The sequence below is a fragment of the Poromitra crassiceps genome (genome assembly GCF_964638095.1).
Source record: "Poromitra crassiceps genome assembly, chromosome: 19".
Lineage (NCBI taxonomy): Eukaryota > Metazoa > Chordata > Actinopteri > Beryciformes > Melamphaidae > Poromitra > Poromitra crassiceps.
In genome coordinates, this window is record NC_139646.1 from 11,551,824 (window position 1) to 11,573,562 (window position 21,739).

The window sequence follows — 21,739 nt, forward strand, 5'->3', positions numbered from 1 at the left end:
ATGGTAAAATGTCAGTGAGAGGTGGGCCTTTATGCTCCATTAGTGACCTCAAAGGGTGATCACAGGGTGTGTCTGAGGCCATTTACACCTGGCGTTAACATGTGGTTTCTGCCATCAGATTGCAATCAGATTGTGTTTTATCACTTCAGCCTGATTCCATTTACACCTGGCGTTAACATGCATTTTCTGCAATCTGATTGCAATCTGATTGCAGAAAACGCATGTTAGCGCCAGGTGTAAACACACACACACACACACACACACACACACACACATCATTTAGACTGACTGGTTTGCATGGTGTGTAGGTAATTAAGTTGCACAGACCTCAGTATCACCTGAGAGAAAAGCTGTGCTCATAAAGCACACATTTGAACCGAGCGCTTGACATGAAGCAGCTAAAGCTCCCAGTCACCTGCCACTGATCCGTGGCTACACGCACAATCCTGCCCCTTAATCCAGACTACCCCATGACTTGTGTAATCCTTCACACAAAACCTGTTAACTCACTCTTCTTGGTCATTGCATTAACATTGGCTGCTTCAGAGATGCTTATAGGAGTTCTGTCCCCAAGAAAGAAAGAAAGTGTCCAGGTCGCCAAAAGAAAGTGGCCAGGTCGCCGATGATGTCATACAGTGACGGTGACTGATGAAGTCATAGTAGACTTGTGACATTGTCATTGATGTCATCATTAGTGATGTCATAGACTGAATTGTGATGTAATCAGTGATGTCATAAATCACTGATGATGATAACACTGATAATACCGACTAATGATGTCATAGACATTGTGACATCAACAGTGATGTCACCATGGTCAATTACTATAATGGAGGCGTGTGTCTCCGGAGTAGCAAGGCGCAGTGTAGTACTTGTAAAGATACTACAAGGATACTGAATGGTATCTTCTTCACCATTGTGACATTACCAGTGATGTCATAAACCCCCCCTCTACTTACAAATAGTGACATCTCAGCGATGTCACTAATTACCTATTGTGACAGTGATGTCTCCAGTGATGTCATCAGTGATGTCATCAGTGATGTCATAATTCCTGTCTCCAGTGATGTCATCAGTGATGTCATCAGTGATGTCATCAGTGATGTCATAATTCCTTCCCTGATGGCCATATAGAACAACACAGAAGAATGGGCCATTAGAAGAAGACCAACCAACCAGATGTTGAAGTTGATCATTTTTGTGTGCATTCTGCTGAGAGTCAGAGGTTCCTGGCCAGTGACTCTCAGCGGACAGGGAGAGTTGGACGACATGCTGGGCCCAAAGCAGTTCAGCAACGTGGCCAACATCAGCACCTTCCTATTCGACCATTCATCAGGCATGCTCTTCCTGGGTGCCAGGGACACCGTATTGGTCGTGGACACCAACAACCTGAACCTGAACCTGAACCACACAATTATTTGGGATGTACCAAAACAGGGCAGGATTGATTGTGTGAACAAGGGGAAAACAGAGGTGGTCTGCCGCAACTACGTCCGCCTGCTGGAGTTTCTGGGGGACGGGCGTGTCTACGTGTGCGGCACCTACGCGTTCAATCCCAAGTGTGCTTTTCTGAATATCTCCTCCTTCACCCTGGAGAAAAACAATGACGGGGTGGTGACGATGAAGGAGGCGAAGGGCAAGTGCCCCTTTGAGCCCAGTCAGCACTACACAGCTGTGATGGCAGGTGGTATCCTGTACACTGCATCCATGAGTAACTTCAGGAGTACAGAGTTCCAGATCTCAGGAGAGGACATTGTTGGAAAATCAAACAGAAAAAGTATCAAGACCGAGGAATCTATGCTGAGCGAACCAGAGTTTGTGAGCTCGGCCTTCATAGACGATGACAAGATCTACTTCTTCTTCAATGAGGTGGTCACGGAGTACAAAGTCAAAGTCAAAGTCCCCAGGGTCGCCCGGGTCTGCAAGTCTGACGTGGGAGGTGAGCGCACCCTGCAGAACAGGTTTACCACCTTTCTCAAGGCTCAGCTGATGTGTGAGGAGGACAAACCCAGTGGTCGCTACAACATCCTGACCGACGTTTTCACCGTGCAACATGTGCCGGGCAATCCCAACAGCACACACTTCTACGTACTGTTCACCTCCCAGTGGGAGAGTGAGCAGTTGTCGACGGTGTGCGTTTTCAGTTTGTCTGACATCAGTAAAGTGATTGACGAAGGCCCCTTTAAACAGACTGACAAAGAAGAACACTGCGGAGAGGCCAAAATTTCCCTCACACAAAGGCCTGGCCAGTGCATGAACAAGGAGCACAGCTCATCACTGCAAGTTCCCGACAATGTGCTGACGTACATGAAGCACCACCCTCTGATGGAGAACAGTGTCACCGGAGTGTCCCTGTTCCGGAGGAGAATCATGTACACCAAGCTGGCCGTGACGCTCACAGGGAGCCAAGAGCAGCACAGAAGAGCAGTGCTGCACCTCGGAACGGCACATGGGGAGCTCCACCGGGTGGCAATAGTGGGCCAGAACACCACCTTACTGCAGAAGATCCCGCTGTTCACCGCCCAGGAACCTGTTAACAATATACTCCTGTACAAGGGCCAGGCCCTGGTGGGCACGCCCCTCTCTCTGGCGCGGGTCCAGGCTGAAGGCTGCGATCTCTATCCCAGCTGTGAGGTGTGTGCCAAAGCCAGAGGACTGGGCTGTGAGTGGAAGGAACAAACCTGCAGGCCCTCCTTGGCTGAGCCAGACACAAGTTACATAGAGGAGATGTGTGGCAACGACGTGTTGCATATAGGAGCGGTGGCAACGAATGGAGGTCACCGAGAGCTAGTCAACTACTACGTGCTCGGCTTCACCTTGGTCGTTCTGATTATTGTTATGGGATAAAAGGACTCGAGAAGGAGCTAGACACCTTGTCTCCATGTCTATTCATGTAATTGACGCCACTGGCGAAGTGTGAGGAGTTTGATATGAACCAATACGTCTGTCACGGTGCAAGTGTGGCAATTGCAAGAGTGTAATGTGCAGATACAGGAAACAAGATGAGCTCCACAGAGGTAACAGACACGTGTAACAGAAACAACTGAATGGCACTTGGTGGAGTGCATCCCTCTGCGACGGCATCTTACCCCCATTGCCGGGCTTCAGCCCAAGACATTCTAGAGGCGCTGGTCAACACCCAGTTGGTCAGCGGGTTAGTGCGGGAAGGGACCTTCTCCATCACACACTAGCCAGCGTGCCTGTATCAACACAAGCTTCAAGACCTGAGGCAGGCTAAGACCCAAACATAGAGCAGACGGGTCTGCAGACCTTTGAGAGGGAAAACTTCACCACGGGCGGAGCCAGACTGTGCATGCTGTGCATGGGCTCGGCCCGGATCGAACCTCTCCAGCAAGTGAGAGAGCCGAAGGTGGGAACCGATTCCCCTGGGATGCCTTTCAAACAGCCGTGTCCCACCAATGCTCTACAATATGGCCCATGACCAGTGTAGAAAAGGCTCCGTAATGCCCCACCGTCAAGCCTGTTCGTGGGCCAATTGACGCCCACGATCCGAAGGGGCCCACGACCCAATGATGATGTCACCGCCGTGACACGTGACTTTGTGAGGTCATCGATGATGTCATACCTCCCGGGACGTTGTGACATCACCAATGATGTATATCTGTAAACTATCTATCTATGTTCTCTGCACATGATACACGAGTTATTTTCTCTGTCTCTGCAATCTGTAAGCTATCTCTATCTGCTAGCTACTCTGTATGTTGCTTCTGCCTGACATTTCTGCCTGATATCTCAAATAAACTGCCTGAAAGACATCTCTGTGGTTCTAACCGATCACCCCTCGCAAGCTCTTACCTAAGATTGAGCAAAATTCACACAAACTTCCTAACAACCAGCCTTTCTACAGTTTTGTGGTGTTACGTCAATCTGCGTGGAAGTTGGGCGCCTTTTTGTGATTGAACACGCTGAAAGTTAATCATTGTTGGCCCATGACCAACCTTCCTGCCAAGTTTCGTGCAAATCCATTAGGTGCTTGCACACGGACATTGCCACATCCCCCTTTGGCCACTGGGTGTGGAAAGAATCAGTAATACGTAAGTTGGCCCATGACCTACTTATCTACAAGGTTTTGTGGTGTTAGTTGAATCCGTGTGGAAGTTACTGTAAGCGCCTCCTTGTGATTGGCACAGTCATTGCCACGCCTCCTTTTGGCTAGTGGGCGTGGAAAGTTAATCACTTCGTCATTGGCCCTTGACCAACCTTTCTGCAAAGTGTCATGGTCTTACGTGAATCTGTGTGGAATTTAAGCAGCTTTTTGTGATTGGCCACGGCCATTGCCATGCCCTCAGGCTTCTTCCAAGGGGGAGGGGCTTAAAGAGTTTATAACCTGTGTGCGTCCTGGTGGCTCACCTGGTAGCACGGAGGCTCCTCCGTGCGGCCGGCGTGGGTTCGAATCCGACCCGAGGTCCTTTGCCGCCTTTTGTCATCCCCTCTCCCCAACTTTCCTGTCTGCCTACTGTCTAATAAAGGCAAAAAAGCCCCCAAAAATTATTAAAAATAAAAAAAATAGTTTATGATTTTCTGAGTCCGCTTGAGTGTCCTGGCAGTGAGTAGGTCTTGAAGGGATGGCACGCTGCATCCGACCACCTTTTCGAAGTCTGCAGCAGCAGCGGTGATGGAGGAGGTGAGGATGGACACGGTGTAGAAAAGTGCCAATTCTACCTTTGCCACCTTGAACTTCCTCACCTGCTGAAGAAAATACATCCTCTGTTGTGGCTTCTTGGTGAGAGCTCTGATGTTCAGCTCTCATTTCAGGTCCCGTCTTCCTGTAGTCCACAACCCTCTCCACTGTGATGTGTGTGTCGTGTGTGTGTGTGTGTGTGTGTGTGTGTGTGTGTGTGTGTGTGTGTGTGTGTGTGTGTGTGTATTTGTGTCTGTGTGCTTGTGTGTGTGGGGGGGGGGGGGGTGAAGTGTCTGTTGAACTTTTATTCTGAAGGGCTGTGTGGAGTGTGTTGGACTTTTATGTGTCATCGGCCCGAGGATACGATCATCAGTGATGAACTGATGTCATTCAAGCAATTGTGATGTCATCAGTGATTGTGATGGTGATGACATTGTGACATTGGCACACAATTGCTCAACTGAGCGTGCTCAGCCCAAGTGATTTCATCAGTGAGTGAGTCCATGTACTTACTGATGAAGAAGTAAGTGATGTGCCTGCTGTACTTCACTACTTGAGCAGTGAGCAATGAACTGAACTCTAGACTCTGCACCCCCCTAGACTCTGCAGCCTCATCTGAACATAGTGAATCAGAATGAATAGTGTCCAGAACCGATACCCTGAGATGATTGTTGCTACACCTAAGAATTCAAACACAGGGGTGTCCTGTGTTCGAATCCGACTCGTCCTTTTACACATGTCATCCCCCCTCTCCCCACATTTCCTGTCTGCCTACTTACTGTCCTATAAAATAAAGGCAAAAAAAACTAACTCAATAATCTAAAAAAAAAAAAAGAAAAAAAAAAAAATCCAAACACATTCATTCAAACCCAGTATTAAGATATCGTGTTACCCTTCCAAATTTAAAATGCCCCCTCTGATTCATTTGATCCTTGAGCTCAAAACAGATAGCAACCGAGATGCTTCAGTGGCTCCTAAGTCCTAACACGTTTTGTGCAAAATGATTGTTTCCCTATTGTCCTGTGCAGTGGATGGGTCTCTTGCAGGAAGTGCTGGTGTATTAAGCTTTCTCTCTTTCAGGTGGAAACAAACTCAAGCCCCAACCATTCCGGCTGAACTGGGCCTGGATCTCTCTGGAGAAGGAGTACTACTTAGTGGATGAGGACGCCAAGTTCCTGGAGGTGACGCTCAAACGCAGAGGCTACCTGGGGGAAACCTCCTTCATCAGTAAGTGTTGACAGTCCTTTGTTTAACATCAGTCAGGAGATATCAACTGTGGAATGGACTTGCTCCTCCTCATTGGATTTTGAATTCAATGCAGTAACTTTAGGTAGCACTTTACAATGGCTTAATTCCAGTGTATACCTGCGTATTAATGGAATCCTACTACTATAATCGGAGAGCTGCGTCTCTCTGCTTGACCGGAGTTGCAGGGCGGGCCTCCAAAGTTTACCAAAACACTTTTCAGGGGTCTGGCATGTATCTGGTGTGGGAGGAAGACGAAAAGAAAAAAGCATCCACGGGTGGAAGGGCGGGAGGGTTGGGGCTGGGCGCTACAGCGGTATTTGACTTATTTAGGCCTTCACACTCGCATTTTGACATGACTGATGTCACAATGTGAGTGACATCGCTGAAGAAATGGGCTCAAGCCAGAGATAGACAGTGATAACATAATGTGATTTTATTAGCTGTGACCAGGCATGGTCCAGCTCTATAAGTCACTCGGTTGGTTGGTTGGTTTGTTGTTCGGTCGGTCCACAAAAAGATGTCACACTCTGACTGACATCACAATGGACAAGATGATGTCACAATGGAGTGGATGATGTCACCACAAAAAGGGAATTTCTGAAATGTGCATATCTGGTCACCGCTATTGCAAATTCGTGCTTGTTTCAGTATAAAGAACAGGTATCTCACAAATTCTGTTGTGTTATTCTGTGGGTTCGGCTATAGTATCAGCTCACTTCAGCTTTATGTAAGTCTCTATGATATGCATTGTCTACTGGGATAATTACTCCATGCTTTGAAATATTAACATATGTGTACAATGTGCTAAGCTACAATGTTTTCAGAACTTTCATTCACACTAATAAACAATCTCTCATTTAAATTACCGGTATCTCAAAACTTGTGTGTCTTGCCATCCCTTCTCCTCAGGTATAGCCACTAAGGATGGCACAGCTGAGAAAGACAAAGACTTCCGTGGAAAGGCCCAGAAGCAGGTCCAGTTCAACCCTGGCCAGACCACAGCCACCTGGAAGGTGAAGATCTTCACAGACCAGGAGTTTGAGACCTCTGAGACCTTTGAGATACAGCTGTCGGACCCAGTCATGGCTGTGCTGGAGTTTCCCGACACCGCAACAGTGGAGATTGTGGACCCTGGAGATGGTAGGATGATGTTGGAGTTATTTGAACATATAAACGCTGACCTCTTGTAGACCTCATAGATGAATGAATGTTTGATAAATGCAGTTATTAATATATAACACAACTAATCTTCTTGGTTTCTTCCAGAGTCGACTGTGTTCATCCCCCAGGCAGAGTACAAGATCGAGGAGGATGTTGGAGAGCTGCTGGTGCCAGTCCGCCGCTCGGGAGATGCCAGCCAGGAGCTCATGGTTGTCTGCTACACTCAGCAAGGTAAGCCAAGCCTGTCTGTCAATACCATTTTCTACCAAAGAATGGCTAGCACTTTGGGTATAACAGTGAAAAAAGATACGCACATCCCAACCAGTTTGAAAGGCAGGTGCTGGACCCAATAAAAACTGCAGTGAAATAACCAAAGAAAGGCCGCACACTGTAGCTCCCGTTTGCTTTTGTTTTATTCCAGGTGTAACGTTTCGAGCTTACGCTCTTCTTCAGACACCTTGGGTAGCCATTTACTCAAAAACATGCACATGTCACGTACAGTGAGGGCAAAAATAAGTATCACATATCAAAAATTCCCAAAAGTTAAATATGAAGCTCTCATTTGACATTAGAAGATATCAGATGTGTCCTTATTTTCCATGTTTCTTGAAATGACAACCCTTCTTGGCTACACATTTATTATTACATTTTCATAATGGATCATATTGTATACTGTACATACTGACCTTTTAGTAATCCATATTTAAGTAAAAACTTGAGACTGCTAATAACATCTGTGAGATACAACTAACTAAATCCAAATCCTAGTAACCCATTTATATTCCCATACTTCTGACTTTTACAGCATACAGTATGTTTACATAACCCCACAAATGTATGTATTCCACTTTGTTGCATTTTCGTCTGTTGTTTCTTATTCTAGTTGTGTGCTTCTCATACATTTTTCCTGCTGCAATGACCAAATTCCACCCACCTGAGGTCAATGGAGTTTCATCTTCCACTTTCTCCTCTGTCTGACCCCAACATTCCTCAGCCACGGCCAGCGGCACCATACCCAGCACGGTGCTGTCTTACTCTGATTACATCACGCGACCTGAGGACCACACCAGCGTGCTGCGCTTTGACAAGGACGAGCGCGAGAAACTCTGCCGCGTCATCATCATCGACGACTCGCTGTACGAGGAGGAGGAGAGCTTCAACGTCACCCTCAGCATGCCCATGGGGGGCCAGGTGGGCGCCAGCTTCGGCAGTGCCAAGGTCACCATCTTGGCAGACAGCGATGACGGTGAGTGGAGAGTGGCTGCTTATGGCTGTGTGCTGAAGCAGAGAGGGGCGCTTCACAGTTAACAGTCTGACCGCTGGAGCTCAATAATCACCAGGCATCAACAAATCATCTGAACACATGAATTGAGCCTCTTATTCACCTTATGTTCCAACACAGGGTTCAGAAGCCAGTTACTTCCTATTGTGTTTACACTTCCTGTGACAGTACAGTACTAGTGAGCAGGTAAAACAGACGGTGTTTTGAACAGGAAGTCATAACACAACTCTGTCAAGTGGGCGGGGCTACATAAGGTGAATATCATAGCAACAGTCAAGACTGTGCTGACTGCCGTACTCACACATTACTCACCCCAAAAGACTTTTGAGTTATGCCTTTTCATCCAATGGAAAAACAGGGATATTAGTAGGATATAGTATTTCCATGATGTCACATACTGTGGCTGCCGTTATGATCACTTGTTAATTTATTACAATCAGCTGTTATTTTCCTACCAAGATGGCCGTATGGAGGATGGAAGAGAATACTATGAATAGGCACAATCGTTTTTTGTTTCATTCGTTCGATCATTTTGTTATTTAATCCAGTGCAAAATAAGTCCAGAATGTCAACGTTTCTGTCTAGGCAACCGTCATCAGTGCATGCAGCATGACGAAGGCCTAACAATGGAATTATTTACACATGTTTATACTTGCATTGCACTATAGATATTTTTTATCCAAATTGGTTGAACATCTGATGAATGAAGATTTTCTAAGATTTCTGTGGCTGTAAAGGTTAGTGTGGCCACGCAAGTCTAATTTTGACTCATGAGTGACTTCATACAAAGTCAAGGGAAGGTGGCATGGTTTACTGTGCGGTGGCAGGTGTGGGTGATGCACCTTTGATGCACTACCTATGTATTCTGTATTGTAGTGTTTCCCATGTCTATACCCTTTCCCTCGCCTGAGTCCACCTGCTGCACGTCTGTTAACACACTTCATCAGCCAATATGCTCTGTTTGCAGTCCTGCGTGTCTGTCTGTCTGTCGTTTTGTCTGTTTGGGTGTCTGTCTGCCACCCCATTAAAACCACTGACCGCTGGAAACAAGATAACAATAGACAGGTGTTGGCTGTCGAGAGAGAGAATGGCAAATGCAGTCGATGTTATGCTAGCTAGACTATACCCTGTCTGACAGATGAAAGGACTTGAAACACGTTGTGCTCCAGAGCTGCCCCCTCCTCATTGGCATTCAGTGGAGCATAGGGGGGAAGCGGGGACCAAAAGGCAGGTGGTGGAGAGACAGAGAGGGACTATTGTGCAGGCATTTCACCTGACAGACATGTTTACACTCTGTCCCTCCGGTTGATGCTATTCACTGTTGAGCTTATTTGTGTTGCAGATATCTAAGATTCAAGATCCATTGTCAACTGGAGGAGGAACGTGTTCTTTTTAAACTATAAATCAAACTTTGTTCAGGGGAAATTGGTCAGCGCCTGCTTTGATTTTGGGATAGAAATCCCTCAAAGAATCATAAGATGTCTCAACAAACTTGACAAATGGCGGCATACTGTAAAATCTGTCAATTCTGTGAGGCCTTTCTGGGCTTCTCTTTTGCAGCCAGTCTGCCTGGCTCACCCTGCTGCTGTCCCTCTCCTCCGTCTCTCCCACCACTCACCACGGCTCATTTCCTGGACCTGCTCGTCGTAGTGACAGACAGACACGCTCACACAGCAAGCCTCCCTCCTAAGCAATTTGGAACCGGAGTACAATTGAACTTTATGTATAAATAATCAGTGTACATTCCCAGACATGTGAAGAGACAAGAGGAGACTTCTCAATGTAAACCTCCATTGTGGCTCCACTTCTTGGTGGGTCCTCCCGAAGTAACACCCCCTCCATAAAGCTGGATGAATGTGTGTGTGTGTGTGTGTGTGTGTGTGTGTGTGTGTGTGTGTGTGTGTGTGTGTGTGTGTGTGTGTGTGTGTGTGTGTGTGTGTGTGTGTGTGTGTGTGTGTGTGTGTGTGTGTGTGTGTGTGTGTGTAAAGCCATCTGCCTGGCTGAGTAAACCTGTGGTTTGGGCTCGGGCCAGCATCAAGCCTCTATTGTTATTTGTCTGGCTCTTCCTCCCAATGATCTTTAAGGTTGCCATGTTGGCACTTGTTTCCCCCATACATCTCCCGCTCATCCCCTTGGTGCTAAGCAGTTAGCTTGGTGGCTGTGAGGAATTGAAAGTGTGCCAGCTATCCTTCCCTTGGAAGTGGTTGTCCGGTGTGGCATCAGTCAACTTCTAAACCACCCTTAGACCACATCTGACATTTCTGTTCAACAATCAGTACTCGTGGTGGGAATCACCAGAGGTGATACGATATTATTGTGATTTCTATCATTTTGCGATATGCGCGTATTGAGTATTGTGAAAACATTATTGTGATATATTACCTTTTTTCAATTGTAAATTATGTCCTCAAAGGAATTCGCTCATAGGTAGGACGTAGGCATGGGAATCACCAGAGGCCCCACGATACGATAGTATCACGATACTTAAGTCATGATGATACAATATTATTGCGATTTTAAAAGATCGATACTTGGTGTCCGTGTCTCGATACAATTACTCTATCTCCTACGTTTCTGCCCTCAGTGCACTCTCAGTGCAGCAGTGAATATAGGAGATTATCATAAAAAAGGGTAAAGATCTAAATCTGCAGCTCTATCGGTTGATCTGTAAGAGAGAGATGAAGACAGGCTTTATAGCAGAGTGAGGAGAGATTAATTGACCGTGTGTCTGAATTCCTGCCCTCTGCCTTTGCAGAGCGGAAGGTTGCCTCTCTGTCTATGAGCCCCCCCCCCCCCCCCCATAGCGCTTATCGCCTCCTCTATCATCAGAAACTGGGAACATCCCTCCCCTGTATGCAAAGTCACACACACACACACACACACACACACACACACACACACACACACACACACACACACACACACACACACACACACACACACACACACACACACACCTTATTCTTCAGGTGTGTCTCCTCGACCCTTTGGCAGTGAGTTCAGACAGCGCTGTCTGGCTTTAGATAAATAGGGGAGGGTGACTGAGGACAGGATGAGAAGGATAACAGCTCTCTTCCTGTGCAGAGTCAGAAATGAGGGCGCTGACTCAGCCATCCATTGCCTCTGTCTGTCCTTCAACCTGAGTTCAAAGCAGCAAAATATGTAGCCTAAATATACAACAATTAGCCAGACATTTGAATGCCCAGAGTCTTACTGTAAATGCGACATCCTTCTAAAAAAGACTGTTGTTCAGACAAGCAACCAAACTGAACACTGGAAAAAAAAATGCAATACAGATTATCTCTGAATTGACATGGTGCTGTAGTTATTTCATATTGTCATATTGTTTTTGTTAAACTCCTGCATTTTATCCATTATACTTATCTGTTCTTCTCAAACTCCACAGAGCCTGCCCTGTACTTTGGGGAGCCTGAGTACTTGGGGGATGAGAGTTCAGGCTATGTTGAGGTGAAGGTCTGGAGGACAGGCACTGACCTGTCCAAGACTGCCACTGTCACTGTCCGCTCCAGGAAGAGCGATCCTGTCTCTGCAGAAGGTAAGACCAAGATTTCTAACAGCACCACGATGTTCAGACGTGATTACATTGTGTGTTGTTTACATGCACACAATAATCTGATAACTGGGAATCAGGTAACTGGCAATAATCTGATTTACGCGTTTACATGCACTTTAAAGCGATAGTTCTGATTTTTGGAACCCTAGCCCTATTTGCTACTTACCAATGATGATTGGTTGATTGGTAGATTCCGCATGCTGTTCCTCATACTAGCTCCAGATAGTTAGCCACAAATCAATACACACACACACACACACACACACACACACACACACACACACACACACACACACACACACACACACACACACACACAGTGCACACAAAGTACATTTCAATGAGTTTCAGTCAGTTTGCACAGACAGGAACGTGACCCCCATTTACCTTGTATTGCTTTGTGGCTAACTAACTAGCTGGAGCTAGTATGAGGAACAGCATGGATTGTGCTGAGAAAGGAATCTACCAATCAACATCATCATTGGTGAGTAGCAAATAGGGGCTATAGGGCTCAAAAAATCAGAACTGTCCCTTTAAGTAAGTAGCGGGAACCCCCCTTCAAAGTCCGTGAATGGACATTGAGATCGGGCCATGCGCTGAATAAAACTGGTGATTCGGCGTGTGTTTATCAGATCTCTCATAATCCGATAACGGCCTTTATCTGATAGAACATATGGGTTTATGCTGTTTACATGACCACTTGAATAATCAGGTAACTCCAGAAATCAGATACTGTATGATCAGTTTATTAGTGCGCACGTAAACCCACACAATGTCACTTGCTGACTGGGCTACCTCTCTCTCTGGCAGCTGGACTGGACTATGTTGGCATCAGTCGTAACCTGGACTTTGCCCCTGGCGTGACCATGCAGACATTCAGGGTGACCATCCTGGATGACCTGGGTCAGCCGGAGCTGGAGGGGCCTGAGATCTTTGACCTCGTGTTACGGATGCCAATGAATGCTGTGCTGGGAGAGCCCAGCAAGACCGTGATCACCATCAACGATACAGTCAGCGACTGTGAGTCTCAAAGACACACACACACACACACACACACACATACACACACACACACACACACACACACACACACGCACGCACACGCACACACACACGCACACACTCGGTAGCTTCGCACAAAAGCAGAGAGGTTCTATTGTAACAGCCTGACTGTCTTTGCAGTGCCTAAGGTGCAGTTTAAGGAAGGCAGCTATAAGGTGGACGAGGCTGATGGGGAGATAAAGGCTGTGGTGTACCGCAGTGGGGACATTAGCCTCAGGTCCACGGTGCGCTGTTACACTCGCCAGGCCTCTGCTCAGGTTATGATGGACTACAACGAGAGGCCCAACACTGACGCGTCAATCATCACTTTCCTACCAGGTGAGAGACCCCCCGCCTCCCCCCCCCCCCCCTCCCCGCCTCTCTCTCTCTCTTTCTCTCTCTCTCTCTCTTGTTATATGACTGGCTGCAGTGTTGTAGTCAAGTCACTATATCTCGAGTCTCCAGTGTTCGAGTCCAAGTCCGAGTCACCAAAGAAGAGTCCAAGTCGAGTCACCATTACCTGAGTCTGGAGTTACTGAACATGCACGTGAACCCACATGTAGGTGGAACACACGTGCCTCAATCCCCTTGCACAAAATTGAAAAATGTCACAGTATTAATATATCTATGATTATCTTATGCCAAATTATTAGGGCCTATTATAACAAAAAAGAAATAAAACAAAATAAAAAATAAATAAATAAATAATCATCTCCAACTTCGCTCAAGTCTAAGTCGAATCACGAGTCCCCAAAATGTGTCCAGGACTCGGACTTGAGTCGAGTCAGACTTGACTACAACACTGACTGACTATATTCCCGTTTGCTACATGTAACCTGCAGGAGCTTATCTGTGTGTGTTAACCATTCTTCCCTAGGCGAGAGTGAGAAGCCATGTATAGTAAGCCTGGTGGATAACACCGTCTATGAGGAGGACGAGGAGTTGCGCCTGGTCCTGGGAAGTCCCAAGAGCACGTCACCTTTCGGAGCTTCCATTGGGGAGCAGAAGGAAGCGCTGGTCACAATCACAGATGAGAAAGACAGTACGTGCTCTGCTGGCATCAAAGTATCCATAACAACAAGCTAATTCAATCACCTTTAATAAAATATCACCTTCACTTTGTCATATTTTCTGTTCCAAGCCCATTCTGTTTGGAGGTTCAAATACAGTCAAAACATGCTGATTCACATGGTATTTTGGCCTCGTGTCTAAACCCACTTTGTTTCCTCTTCTTAGAGTCCATCATCCGTTTCTCTGAGATCAAGTACAGCGTGCGGGAACCCCAGGTCAAAGGGAATGTGGCAATTGTGAAGATTCCTATCCTGCGTGTTGGAGACACCTCTAAGGTCTCACTGGTCAGAGTGCACACCAAGGATGGCTCTGCAACCTCAGGAGAAGACTACAACCCAATGTCAGAGGGTGAGGGACCGGCTTGAGGGCCATTCCTTTTAGAAATACACCCAGCAAACGGCACGGCACTCCTTGATATGAAGAATGGGTTTATGTTGGAGATGTTGTGTATGCTTGTGCTCATAGCTCACTTCACCGTGTGTGTTTCTAAGATGTGGAGTTCAAGGAGGGTGAGAAGGAACACTTTGTGGAGATTGAGATCCTGTATGACGGTCAGAGGGAGATGAGAGAGGCCTTCATTGTGCATATGAAGCCTGACGAGTACATGGTCGCTGAAATACAGGTGAGGTGGAGGCCACATGGCGCGCACACAAACACAAATATACACCATCAAAATATTCTCAACGGGGCAATGGGCAACACGCATATACAGTGCTGTATAGCTACACACGTGAGCATGCGCCCTGTCATGTTGGCCCATGTTAAAATAGCCAGGCAGCAGCTGGCGTGGCTGTCAGCACGGCCCAATCGCAAGGTCTTATAAAAAGCTTTCCCCTCTGGAATGGGATGCTGGGGGGAATGTCCCACCAGAGCCAAACAGTAGACGGACCTATAAACAGAACTGTGGCAACCATACTGTATACCCTACATCGGGCATGCACCATTCATGTTCTCTAAGTCAAAGTCATTGTTTTGCATTTTTACTGTAGATTGTAGGCCTAATCAATCAATCAATCAATCAATCAATCAATCAATCAATCAATCAATCAATCAATGGATGCATTTACATGAAGAGTTAAACCCAGTTGAAAAGTTGAAAGTCAGTGTTGGAAGTGCTACTAGCTAACTTCTACTCTTGTCCTCTCCTCACTAGATGAACAAGGCCATTGTGTACATTGAGGAGATGGACAGTGTGGCAGACGTCACCTTCCCTGCCGTCCCCCTGGTGGTGTCCCTGTTCATGTACGATGACACGGTGCGCGCCAAAGACAAGCCGACGCCCCTCACTGGCTACCCTGTTGTGTGTGTGACGGTGAGTGGACCGCTGCTACCCTGTTGTGTGTGTGACGGTGAGTGGACCGCTGCTACCCTGTTGTGTGTGTGACGGTGAGTGGACCGCTGCTACCCTGTTGTGTGTGTGACAGTGAGTGGACCGCTGCTACCCTGTTGTGTGTGTGACAGTGAGTGGACCGCTGCTACCCTGTTGTGTGTGTGACAGTGAGTGGACCGCTGCTACCCTGTTGTGTGTGTGCCAGTGAGTGGACCGCTGCTTTTCACATGCACAGACAGGTTCACACCCCTCCACACTGTGCTGATTGATACTAGTAATGAGTGAGCATTTTGTTCAGAAAGTGAAGGTCTGCAACCAAAAGTATCATTTCTCTGGTTCATTGCTGCGTGTTATTTAGCAATCCATGGATTTTCACATCTTAATCAGCTCTTACTGTGAATATTAGAAAAGGATATTCTTCAGCGGTATTTCCGGCTTGGTCAGACGTTCCTACAGACACGAGTGGCCATGTCTGTGGGTGGGAAGCCCGTGGGGTATGTTGCTGCACTAGTGCGCCTCCTCTGGTCAGTCGGGGGGCCTGTTCGGGGGAGGGGAACTGTGGGGAATAGCATGATCCTCCCACGCGCTACGTCGTGCCGGTGAACCTCCTCACTGTCAGGTGAAAAGAAGCAGCTGGCGACTGCACATGTATTGGAGGAAGCATGTGCTAGTCTACAGCTCTCCCCAGATCGGCAGAGAGGGTAGAGTAATGACCAGGACAGTAGGGGGAATTGGACCACTACAATTAGGGAGAAAATGGGATAAAAATCTGGAAAAAAACGATAATAAACGAGAGAGAAAAGGATATATATTAAAATCTGTTCTAACAACAGTTTGTTTTCCTTCCATGTCATGCAGGCCTGCAACCCTAAGTACCATGACTTTGACAAAACGGGCTCCATCTGCTCTGCGGAACACATCAACGACACTCTGACCCAGTACCGCTGGCTGGTCAGCGCCCCCACCGGGTCAGATGGAGTGACCAGCCCCATGAGGGAGGTGGACACTAACACTTTCTTCACCAACACCAAGTCCATCACCTTGGATTCCATCTACTTCCAGGCAGGTTCCAGGATTCAGTGTGCAGCGAGGGCCTTCAATGCCAACGGAGACGCTGGCTTGGAGCTGTCCAGCCCCATTGTTGCGATCAGCAAAGAGGAAGGTGAGTGGAGGGCGGATGGGACTCAGGAGACCATGGTGCAAACTGATAAAGATCTTCTGTCTTTCCTTTAGACTGTTTACACTAAAGGAGTTTCTTCTTTTGCAGGTATGTGTCAGCCTCGTGTTGCTGGTACTGTGGGAGCTGAACCTTTCTCTGCTAAGATCCGCTACACCGGCCCAGACGATCCGGACTTCCCCAACCTCATCAAACTGACGATCAACATGCCTCACATGGATGGTGAGTAATCAACATTGTTGTAACCTTTGGGATCTTTTCTTCGTTAGACTTAGTTCACACTCGGGACCCGGGACCGGGACCCAAATTGACCGCAGGTGCGGTTCGTTTCATGAGCGTGAACGTTGCATTCCGTGCCCGGGTGGGTGCGGAACGGGGAACCGTGACAGGGTCCAATTGAAAAGGTGGTCTGGGTAATGCTTTGGCGTGCCCGGGGATGGAACACTTGCGAATGCGAACGGCAACAGTACCGAACCACATAGACAACACACGGGCGAGGATACACTCCAGGCATAGTTGATGACGCAAGTGTGCTCTGCAAGTGTTCCGTTCCGTCCCAGAGTGCTGAAGAAATATTGTATTGTGAAAGCTGACCAGCGGGGGAGAGGGGAGGGGGGGCAATCGTACTCGGGCACGGAACAGAACGGAACGAAAACAATCGTTCCCAGTGAGAAAGCGCCCTAAGAGTCATTGGTTGTGCGGGCTCACAGCGGGACAGAGAGAGAAAAATAACCTGGTCTTTTTTGACGAGTAAAAGGTCTTCCCTCTCTCACCAGGCATGTTACCGGTCATCTCCACGAGACCTCTGTCCAACTTTGAGCTCACCCTGAGCCCTGACGGCACACGTGTGGGCAACCACCGCTGTTCCAACCTTTTGGACTTCAACGAGATCCAAACCGGCCACGGCTTCATCACCGATGCCACCAAGAACCCCGAGATCATCGGCGAGACGTCGCCCTACCAATACAGTGTCGCCATGCGCTCTGCCAACTCTCTGCGCTTCTACAGGAACCTAAACCTGGAGGCCTGCCTCTGGGAGTTCACCAGCTACTACGACATGTCCGAGCTGTTGAATGACTGCGGAGGCTCCGTAGGAACCGACGGACAGGTAGGAGATAGAAGACACACACTTGCATGCCATACACACACAGAGAGAGATACTCTCCCCATCAACCTTGACCTTGTCTGACCTTGTATTCCTGCCTATTTAGGTGCTGAACTTGGTCCAGTCCTACGTCACCTTGCGCGTGCCTCTGTTTGTGTCCTACGTCTTCCACTCTCCTGTGGCCGTGGGAGGCTGGCAGCACTTTGACCTGCAGTCAGAGCTCAAACTCACCTTTGTGTATGACACAGCTATTCTGTGGCAGGACGGCATTGGCAGCCCACCTGAGTCTGAGCTTCAAGGTACACTCTCAAACCAATGCTGCCCCCTGCTGGAGCTTATACAGCATCAAAATGACATTAGTGTGTATAATAATGAATTTTGTCTGAGAACGGTGAGTCTGTGTTGTTAAAGTGTTACTTTGTTCTCCCAGGAGCCATGTACCCCACCAGCATGCGGATCAATGAAGAGGGCCGTCTGGTGGTCAACTTCAAGACGGAGGCTCGCTTCAGGGGACAGTTTGTTATGTCTCATCCAGGTATGAGAGTGGCACACACATGCACGCACGCACATACACACATCCTAAACCCCTCCCGTGGGGTCATTCTATATAGCCATCTCCTATTGGATTACCCTGTGGCCCACATCCTCTCTTCCATCTATTTCTGGAGTTCCACACTGGGGGTCCTTCCTGTGTGAAAGCACCAGAGGTCATTTCAGCAAATGTCAAAATGACCCCACTGCTTTTACAGTCGGGAAACAAACGGCAGCAACAATCTAGAAGGTCACTCTATAAATACACAAACACAGTCACCAGGGCCAGGGCTTTTTTGCCATAATGCACCTTGAAAGATGTATGACTGTGTGTGTTTGTTTTCAGGGACCAGCCTGGCATCTATGGTGATGTGCGCGGACCATCCTGGGCTGACATTCACTCTCTCCCTGGTCAGGACTGAGCCGACCTACAACCAGCCCATGCAGCAGTGGAGCTATGTGTCAGACTTTGCTGTGAGTTACTGCACCGTCGTCGAGACTTGTCTGTTATGGCGAGACGATCACAAACCCCCTGAGTGAAACTGTCCCTATGTGTGTCGGTGTGACCTCTAGGTGCGTGACTACTCGGGGACCTACACAGTGAAGCTCATCCCCTGCAGTGCCTCTCCCAACGGGGAGTTCAGCATCCCTCCTGTCTGCCACCCAAGGGAGCCCCTCACTTTTGACATGGACATACGCTTCCAACAGGTTAGCCTCTCCTGACAAATATTGCCTGCCATGATTTAGAAAATCCACAAACCAGATTGGATTGCTTCACCTGTTTTGAACATGTAAATATCTTGAAACAAGGTGGAATAACTATTAGTATCAAGATATTGCTACCTGATGTTTTTCCTTTAAGACTCCCGACTTTGTCCATTTCATGACCAGCCAACATCATGATCTGATGATTGCTCTGTGCTCCAGGTGAGCGACCCAGTGGCAGCTGAGTTCAGCCTCAACACTCAAATGTTCCTGCTGTCCAAGAGAGAGTTGTGGTTGTCTGACGGCTCCATGGGCTTTGGCGAGGGGACCGACGCTGCCTTTTCAGATGGTACTACACCAGCGCCCCCCAGGGGATTTGAATAATCATTACAGCTAAAAACCTCAATCAATCACCCGCAGTGGCGTCCTCTTTGCACTTCTTCCACTATAATACATCTCTCCCTCGATTCAGGCTCCTCCATCTATGGCCGTGTGATGGTGGACCCAGTCCAGAACCTGGGTGATTCCTTCTCTTGCAGCATTGAGAAAGTGTTCCTCTGCACCGGAGCGGACGGATACGTCCCAAAGTATAACCCCACTAACAAAGAGTATGGCTGCCTGGCTGATGCTCCCTCTCTGCTCTACAGATTCAAGATCCTGGTAAGATACAAAAAGATTTGATTGGAAACAAAATTAAGGAGTTATGGCAGATCATGTTATAGAATTGTGTGTGTGTGTGTGTGTGTGTGTGTGTGTGTGTGTGTGTGTGTGTGTGTGTGTGTGTGTGTGTGTGTGTGTGTGTGTGTGTGTGTGTGTGTGTGTGTGTGTGTGTGTGTTTTGCAGGACAAGGCCCAGCCAGAGACCCAGGCCACAGCATTTGGGGATGTTGCCTTTGACGCCACTTTGGCTCAGGACACAACTGGAGCTCTGCCTTTGGTCAAACAGCCAGGATCAGATGGCTTCTCACTCTCCTCATCACCACTCTTCCAGGTCTTGACAAATGCTCACAAACATACGCATGCCTATAACACATACACACACACGACACGCACAGCACACACACACACGACACGCACAGCACACACACACACACACACACACACACACACACACACACACACACACACACACACACACACACACACACACACACACACACACACAGAGGACTACTGTAGGTTTAAACATCCTGTTTCTTCTCCAGGTGGCTGCCGGTCGAGAATGGTTCATCCACACCATCTACACTGTCCGCTCCAGCCGCAATATTGGCAAGCGCAGCGTGGAGTACCTGCATCACAGCCTGTCCTCCGTTGAGCAGCCCGACACTTCCATCGCGGCCCCCCGCCGCCGCCGTGCCGCCCCTGCTTTCTCAGCACCAGAGCTGGCCCAGGACATCGGTGTCGACAACAACCGTGGCACCAACATCCAGCACATCTCTCTGGACCGGGCGGACCGCATGGTGGTCAGCCAGCGCCAGCCCTGGGCTCCCGGCCGCGAGCGCGAGCCCTCCCTGGAGCGCCCCCTGTTGGAAAGCTCCGGCAGAGAGCCGGCCGACACCTCCACCCTGCCCATGTTGGTGGGCCTGGCCGGTCTGATCCTCCTCGTCTGCCTCATCGCCACCATCGTCATACTGCTGCTGCGGCGCAAGAGGAGGGAAAAGGAGACCCAGTTCCCTCCTTACGCCACCTCTACTTCCTCCGCCTACAATGGCTCCAGCCAAGGGCCAATGAGCATGTGGAGCTCGGACAGCTCTGAGGTCTAAAGGTGACTCAACTCCCCCGACCCCCAAAACCCTGTGCCCTCCCTGGAAAAAGACTATGACAGTCTCCTCCACCACAGTGCCTTCCAAGCCCAACTCTACTAGCACTGAATAAGCCCACAGACCTGCGGACGTACCTGTATGTCAGTGCTTCAGGCCTTTAGGCAGATTATGCATTATCCAGAGTGTTTTGAGGCTTACTGATGTTCAATGAAGCATCATGGTTAGCGCTTGCTAATGTACCATGTACTGTAGGTTTCTGCCCCTTTTTCAGGGGCTGAAAGTAGGAGCTCCCTAAAATGGTATTTACCTGCTTGATTGGTTGCCAAGTTGTAAAATATCCCTCTTCCAATGCATGAAAATCCCAATTTAACAAATGCAATTTATTCACACTAGTAAAAGGCAACCTTATTTAAATTTTATGAAAATATTTGAATTTTTTATGTTCCTCCTTTAAAGATAACGAGTTTACCAAGTTTTTTTTTGTAATTCATTGTGTTCATTATTTTTGTTTTGTGGAGTAGAGCAAAATGGATTGAATGTTAGTTGAACCTGTTACCTGACCTTAATGAATGATGTGATAAATTCATGATTTTTTTTCTTTATAGTATTGACTACTGACTGTTGTGGTTTAAAAGGCCCGCAGTACACTTGCCCACTGCTGAATACCAATATGGTGCTATTTCAAAGGGATTGTAATTATTGTCATTTTCGTCTTTTGCGAATGCAGAACTATCATTCAGAATGTGTTTTTATATTTTTTTCCAGGTCATTAACGATGTGGCTGATATGCTATGCAAAACAGTCTGTGTACATCTCAATACTAGGCTGATATCAGACTGAATTGTCAACTTGTTACACTCCCATTTCCTTCAACTCAACTCGGTGGAGTGGGCGGATTCGAAGGTCTGGATCCAGGCAATATCAATACAGGACTATGAAAACAGAAAATACACCCTGGTGAAACTTGAAAAATTATAACTATACATCTTTGTGTTTTGTCTATCAAGTCCTAACAGAACAATTTGCTAACAACTATGCTGACAGTATACATGAAAGTGCCAATTAGTAGTAGACATTTATCTGACTAATTCAGTTCAAATTGGTGCCTTA

At 47.7% G+C, this 21,739-nt stretch overlaps 2 protein-coding genes across 2 annotated transcripts in view; both read left to right on the forward strand.

Annotated features, from left to right (window-relative positions):
- Positions 1-21,682, forward strand: part of frem3 (Fras1 related extracellular matrix 3) — a gene marked incomplete at its 5' end in the record, with an annotated part of 43,191 nt that extends 21,509 nt beyond the window's left edge. The window contains 22 exons of the mRNA XM_083655720.1: positions 5,723-5,869; positions 6,800-7,030; positions 7,157-7,282; positions 8,046-8,297; positions 11,740-11,889; positions 12,718-12,927; positions 13,090-13,287; positions 13,826-13,990; positions 14,185-14,367; positions 14,511-14,641; positions 15,173-15,331; positions 16,208-16,511; positions 16,617-16,748; positions 17,303-17,634; positions 17,738-17,930; positions 18,062-18,166; positions 18,509-18,636; positions 18,736-18,870; positions 19,090-19,216; positions 19,340-19,527; positions 19,711-19,857; positions 20,072-21,682. Coding sequence (XP_083511846.1) covers positions 5,723-5,869; positions 6,800-7,030; positions 7,157-7,282; positions 8,046-8,297; positions 11,740-11,889; positions 12,718-12,927; positions 13,090-13,287; positions 13,826-13,990; positions 14,185-14,367; positions 14,511-14,641; positions 15,173-15,331; positions 16,208-16,511; positions 16,617-16,748; positions 17,303-17,634; positions 17,738-17,930; positions 18,062-18,166; positions 18,509-18,636; positions 18,736-18,870; positions 19,090-19,216; positions 19,340-19,527; positions 19,711-19,857; positions 20,072-20,629 — 4,301 coding nt within the window. The 3' untranslated portion in view covers positions 20,630-21,682. The remainder of the gene's footprint in view (positions 1-5,722; positions 5,870-6,799; positions 7,031-7,156; positions 7,283-8,045; positions 8,298-11,739; positions 11,890-12,717; positions 12,928-13,089; positions 13,288-13,825; positions 13,991-14,184; positions 14,368-14,510; positions 14,642-15,172; positions 15,332-16,207; positions 16,512-16,616; positions 16,749-17,302; positions 17,635-17,737; positions 17,931-18,061; positions 18,167-18,508; positions 18,637-18,735; positions 18,871-19,089; positions 19,217-19,339; positions 19,528-19,710; positions 19,858-20,071) is intronic.
- LOC310793436 (semaphorin-4B-like) lies at positions 1,180-2,847 on the forward strand (the record flags this gene model as incomplete). The annotated part of the gene is made up of 1 exon (XM_083655254.1): positions 1,180-2,847. One exon carries the CDS (start codon positions 1,180-1,182, stop codon positions 2,845-2,847), a length of 1,668 nt encoding a protein of 555 aa, XP_083511380.1.
- Positions 21,683-21,739: the final 57 nt, after the last annotated feature.